The sequence below is a fragment of the Centroberyx affinis genome, unplaced genomic scaffold (assembly GCF_046629955.1).
Source record: "Centroberyx affinis isolate AG114_WGS23_722 - 3 ecotype Tasmania unplaced genomic scaffold, CSIRO-AGI_Caff_v1 ptg004239l_1, whole genome shotgun sequence".
Lineage (NCBI taxonomy): Eukaryota > Metazoa > Chordata > Actinopteri > Beryciformes > Berycidae > Centroberyx > Centroberyx affinis.
In genome coordinates, this window is record NW_027281977.1 from 73407 (window position 1) to 79493 (window position 6087).

Below are 6087 nucleotides of genomic sequence, written 5' to 3' on the forward strand. Positions count from 1 at the left end.
AGGTATCAAGAGGAGATTTCCTCTTCAATCATTGCATTAACTCGATAATAACACAATTTAATTAGAAAAGGGATAGAAATGTACTTAATAATATTAAATGATATCAAGCTAAGGCACAAAATTCCTAGTGCATTCCTAGTGCATGATGTAAACTCAGGGATTTCGGCAGGAAAATCCCTAGTGTGAGAGCAAATGGTTTGTTGACTGTTTTTTTAAACACATTAAGACACACGCAAGGGATAACAGGTTTGCTAACAAAGTACTTGAACTAGCAATATATGTCATTTAACTCTTTTCATTACTGTCATGATTTTATACAAATCAGTATATAATACCTCAATCTGATCAATATCAGCAGTGACATATCTAAAAGAAGCAATCTTATGTAGTTATTTTATGTAATCTTATTTAAGTAATCTTATGTAATGTTATCAAATAACAACAAAATAATTCATGTTAATTGCATGGAATCACAGATACCTAGAATCTGAATATTTTTAATGCCTAAAAAGCCATATACAGTTGTCACTTGTAACTACAGTATAATCCAAAACACACACATTTAGTGTCTCATTCCTGTCTTGATATGTAAGAATGAAAGGCCATTTTAAAAAAATTTCACAATAATAATTTATGTTACATGGTTAAATAATTTTTTGGGGGGTTCCCTTTAGAAATACTGAATGTCAGCATTAGAAATACTGAATGACTGCTTTTTAGGGAATGTCATGGACTGGAGGGCCAGTGAGACTCATTTGAATAAAGTGATAAACATTTGAAAAAACAAAAAAAGGTTAAAAAATATAAAATATAAAAAAAATATATAAAAAATACATAAAATAGTAAAACTGCTGCTGGTTGAAGTGTTGACTATGCTACTGAATTTTTTTACATTTGTGCTATACTCAACTCTACACTCGTGAACACTCACAGTAACTATATGACCTCTGTCAAAATGGCAACCAAGTATATTTATTATTTATTTTGTGTATTATTGTTAAAAATCTTTATTTGCTATGAGGTGGCAGAGAAACGGGCTTATTACCAAAATTCACCAGTTTGAATCCAGAACAGGCAGGTTGCTGTAGAAGATCATGTGAGGTCAGTCAACCTACCTGGAAAAACTAAAGGCTTTTCTTGGTTTTTACTGTGTAAACTCTGACTGTAAATGTTTACTTTGCTACTGTGCACAAACTCATAAAAGCAAAAGTCAAGTATCTCACAATCAAACTGATTCTACAGCAGAATTCCTTTCTTGCAATCCAGGTTTACACTTGAAATACTTTATTTGTTGAGTGTCAAAGCCATATCATAAACTTTTTTGACTTTCCAGATTTCCTAAAAGTAAAGCTACACAGCACAGCTTTAAATTTCAGGAGGATCATGAGCCTACAAAACATTTACCAAGCTGTGAAGATAAATGTTTGTCAGTGCTGCCCTCTGCTTTCAACAAACAAGAACTGTCTTGATGTGAACCAAATAACCCATATAGATTAAACAGTTTCATCTCTATGCAATAATCGGTATATATCGCGGTAAAAAACGATAGCATTTAAGACCCCGCCCCTAATTTATATTACCGTCACCACTGCAATAACTGCGGCTCTCCTCTGTCATCCTTGATGTTTTACTTTAGAGCCCTTTAATAAATTGCTATTCATGTTGCTGACTGAATTAAAGTGGATGCACGCCAGTAGCACTTTATTTGAGACTCATGACTTTCTTTATTTTGATTTTTATTTGTATTATTTATGATACAATCCTTGCTGTTTTTATAAGCTAAACCATCATTTTATAATTTTGTAAGTCAAATATTTTTACAAATTTTACATACTGTATGTTCTACAGTCTTACATTAAAATGTGTTTAAAAATAGAGAAATGTCATTTGATTTTATATGATAAATTCATTTTTTATGTAATTGGAGTATATTACAGTACTGTTTTTAAAGTTTATTTTTAACCTTAAATAATAATAATTATATATAGAGATAATTTTGGCCAAGATAATCGTAATGTGTAATTTTCATATCGGCACAGACCGTATGCACAGAAATTTTTACCAGTTTTCAATATGATGAAGCCACAGACTGATCCATATTTGTATGCATTGAATAACTCTGGCACTCAGTTGGAAGTAGTGAATTATAGTAAGTGACTGCCCTCTGGTGGTTCATATCTGAACAGCTCGATGCTTGAAGTTCATCAGGCAGTCCAACAGGATCAGCCACAACCTGTTGCCTGGATCCTGTCAGACCAGATCTTCAGTTCACTTCAGAAGCCTGGAGCAATTCAAGGGAGCTGGATCCAGACAACTGAACCTAGTTAGGGAAGTTATGGAAGTGGATTTGTAACCAGAAAGTCTCTAATTCCCCAGACTGGCTGGAAAAATTGAAATGCAGTAGAGGAGTTAGTGATGCTTTCCCCTACATTGAAAAAGGAATGCATTCTTCGTCAGCTTTAAAGGGGTAGTAAGTAAGATTTGTACTGCCTTATACCTTTATATGTGCAGGGGATTGATACGGTTGTTGATGAATACCAACGATTGAATGATTACTTCACCAGGTGAGATTTCTGGATTTCAAAAGTCATTATCTGGCCTTGTGTTTTGGAACAACAACTCCCAAACAATTGTCATTTCAAAATACTCATTTTAGTGACTGAGCTTAAAAGCCTCGTTCTCAAGCCAAAAAATCAAGCGACGAAGCAGCATTATTACTCCAGTATTTTGCAGGGTGATATATTACCTCACTAAATGTATCTGCTGGATCTCTGCTCTAGTTTACTCATCTTTAAATGTGTGACTTTATTGTTTGTGTCAGTCATATGACACAGGGGGACAGAAGGGCTGAGATTTGTGTAGGAGAAGGAAAGTTCAATTGATGCTGCAGTTCCTACTGGTCACAGATAGAGGTCGCTAAAGCTCATGGATTACTTAAAGCCCCTTTACAGTAAGTGAGGGTTAAAATGATGTCATTGGACGAGTTAATCGCCGTGGCTCAGACAGAAGCTAACCCGTTTCTCACCAGGAACATACAGGAGTCCGACCACAGGCTGTGTGATGCCCCATACATCATGGATTACTGTGCAGGTGTTATAATGAGCTATGTGGATGCATTATATACATTCATTATGATAATCAGAGGAAGACCATGCCTCAAAGGCCTCAACGCCCCATTTTAAACAAATTCTTTGGCCATTTCTTATGCGTAAGACCATATTTTGTGCTGATATTCAATACTTTTAAACTGGACTGTTGTCATTCCAATTGATAACAAGTATTCAGTATTTCCTCCAGCATTGGCGACACTAAATTAGCAGCTCTTTAACTAATTAGACTGGATGAAACACATCTCCCCATTCTCACTTGAATAGATCCCATAAAGGAAAGCTTTAATCCAGTGAAACATATTATCCAAAACTCAAAATCTCTTTAATTTGACCAACAAGCCATCCTCCCACATTAAATCATAAACCTTCTGCACATCGAAAAGTACAGCCACCACCACCTTTTTATTAATTTGACCTTTTCTAATCTTAGATTCTGAACATACAACCTTTTCTAAATCCACTTTGACAATCAGACATAAGTTTTCCCACCTCTATATAATATGTAAGCCTATCTGTAATCATACATTCCATTACTTTACAGAGATGAGACAACTGGCTCTGTATCCCCTTGTCTTCAGGCCTGCAAATTCATATAACACTGTTGGCTGATTGGCTGCTTGCTCTGCCTTTCTGTGCCTTGTAAACTGGGTTTAAACTTTATAGCCCATTCGATCCCCCCACTTAATTAATTAAATCTGTTAGTTGACACCATTGATTAATGCCAAATCATTATGCACAAAGCTATTAAGCAGGGTTTTGGAATGTGAATGTCACCCAGGAAACAGAACTGAATTCCATTAAATTCCAAGAAATTCCACTTTTAAGGGTGTTTGTCTCGACTCGCTAAACATTATAAATCAAACATTATGAATCAAATAAAAGACAGTTCAACAAATCAAATACATTCAATTATAATGTATGTATTACAATTACATGTTACGCATCAAATACCACCTGAAAGGTTCCTTAACATTTTATGATATGCAGTATAATATAGGCTGTAACACTAAGTGTAATCTCGGATATGTGGTAAGGAAACAAAAAAAAAACATGGAATTTCACAGCGTTTCCAGTAGGTTTTTTTCAGATTCCAATTCCAAAACCTCAGTTGAATTGGAATTGATGAGTTCATTCATGAATTGACCCCAACCCTGATATGAAGTCACCATCACTAACTAATGGTGGCCAGGGTAAGAGAACAACGGGAATTCCTGATAGTTCATATTCTTCATGGTTTATTTGTGTACCCTTATTATAAAGTGTCACCGCATTATAACCATACAGGCTCTTCACACACAAACACACACATCATGCTAAAACTATTACCATTAATAGATTCATACAGTGGGACTAAGCAGCGTCATAACCATGCTATACAACTCTCAGCTTATCACGCTGACTATAATTTAGGCTCAGTGGTTTCAGAGAGGAAGGTATGGGCAGTTCGTGCAGGCTGTCCGGAAACGTTGCCGGGCTCAGCTGCTTCAGGATAGTCTGCATAGACGTGAGCACCAGCGGGGCCGGGCTTTTCCCCACCAGGTACTGGAACGTCTCCTCGCCGAGCACCTTGCTCCAGCACTCCGGCTCCCTGTCCATCGCCCCTTTCAGTTTGAAGTTCACCTCGGGCATGAACATCAACAAGTTGTCCAAACACTGTCTCTTCTCGCCGCCGTTCACCTTGGAGTCTCTGAGTTTCTCCAGAATCACGTCTAGCGGGGTCGAGCCGTTGTGGTCTTCGGCGTGCGGCGACGCTCCGTTCCCCAGCAACATGATGACCGCCTCGGGACGCAGGAGCTCGCACGCCAAGTGTAGCGGGGTTTTACCGTCCTCCATGTGAAAACACCCTCCCCTGCTCCTCTGTTCGTGCAGGAAGGCGTGCATTCGGTGCGCCTCCTGTAAGATTAGCCCCAGTATGTAGCGCCTGTCGTACCGGACCGCCATGGCAAGATGCGGTGCAGAGGACGGGCAGCAGCAGAACCGCTCCCCGGGCTTCGCTAGCGCTTCGTCGGCGTACCGGCTCAGCAGGTACTGGGCGTACGCCTGGTGGTCGTGGACTATGGCGTACAGCAGCGCCTCGGACGGGGTGTACGTCCTCTGGCCGGCGTCCTCCTCCGGGTAAAACGTCTCCATCGTCCGCATGTCCTCCAGCATCCAGACGGGCTTCAGGTCCCGCACGGCCTTGTAGAAGAGCAGCGAGAAGGATTTCCGTTGGTTCTCGTTGCTTGGAGGAGTGGAGTTGATCGACGAGGCCATGGCGACCCGGAGCCTTGAAACGCGTTAAACGGCGCTTGTCACCGCTCCGGAGCCATTACTTTAAAGCCTATGCATTTAAATCGACACATAGTATAGTTATAGTATATCACATTATAAAATAACGATCGAAAAACCAGCCTACAGTTTGTGTACAGGGTCACATTCCTCTGCCCTCTCCACTCCAGGCTTGTACGGCAGTCGAGCAGCTGCAGGATTCCTCACTGCAGTATTCCTCTACCGCGCATGCGCCAAAAATAGCAACGTCAAACCTGTCAAACGTGACCCACAGCAGAGCTCGTATGCCGCATTCAAGTGTTCCTCTTAAACTCCGGAATCCGACAAAAAAACGCCTCCGGGCAAATTAGAGGATTGTCGGGTCGATTGAAGGTAAATTCCGCCCTCGGGTAATCGTACACTGTTATCAGTTATTATCAGTCTGTGATGTTCAATGCGTTGTTTCGTGATGAAATGTTACGATTTACTTTTTTGTTGGACCCGCTTTCCCTCAACCTACCTCCTCTACTTCAGTCACCCCAGTTAGTGATTTCCTACATTTCCCAAAATGCCTTTCGATGCCTTGTGGCTGCATTGCATTCTGGTCTATTAAAGCTACTGAGAAATTGGTTCTCTCTGCCTCTTGTATGATTTATATCTCCCTGAATGATTTTTGAATGTCGGTGCAAAATGGCAAGTCTAGAAAGAACGGTCGTAATTCCCATATTTC

At 39.8% G+C, this 6087-nt stretch overlaps 1 protein-coding gene across 1 annotated transcript; it reads right to left on the reverse strand.

Moving 5' to 3' along the window:
• Nucleotides 1–3410: 3410 nt before the first annotated feature.
• On the reverse strand, nucleotides 3411–5659 carry LOC139664354 (ankyrin repeat domain-containing protein 9). The gene has a single exon (XM_071543149.1). It carries the CDS (start codon nucleotides 5361–5363, stop codon nucleotides 4482–4484), a length of 882 nt encoding a protein of 293 aa, XP_071399250.1. The 5' UTR covers nucleotides 5364–5659; the 3' UTR covers nucleotides 3411–4481.
• Between the last annotated feature and the right edge of the window lie 428 nt (nucleotides 5660–6087).

What these genes read in the sequence shown, in the direction of transcription:
- LOC139664354 (XM_071543149.1), bottom strand. Translation starts at nt 5,363, where the DNA reads ATGGCCTCGTCGATCAACTCCACTCCTCCAAGCAACGAGAACCAACGG.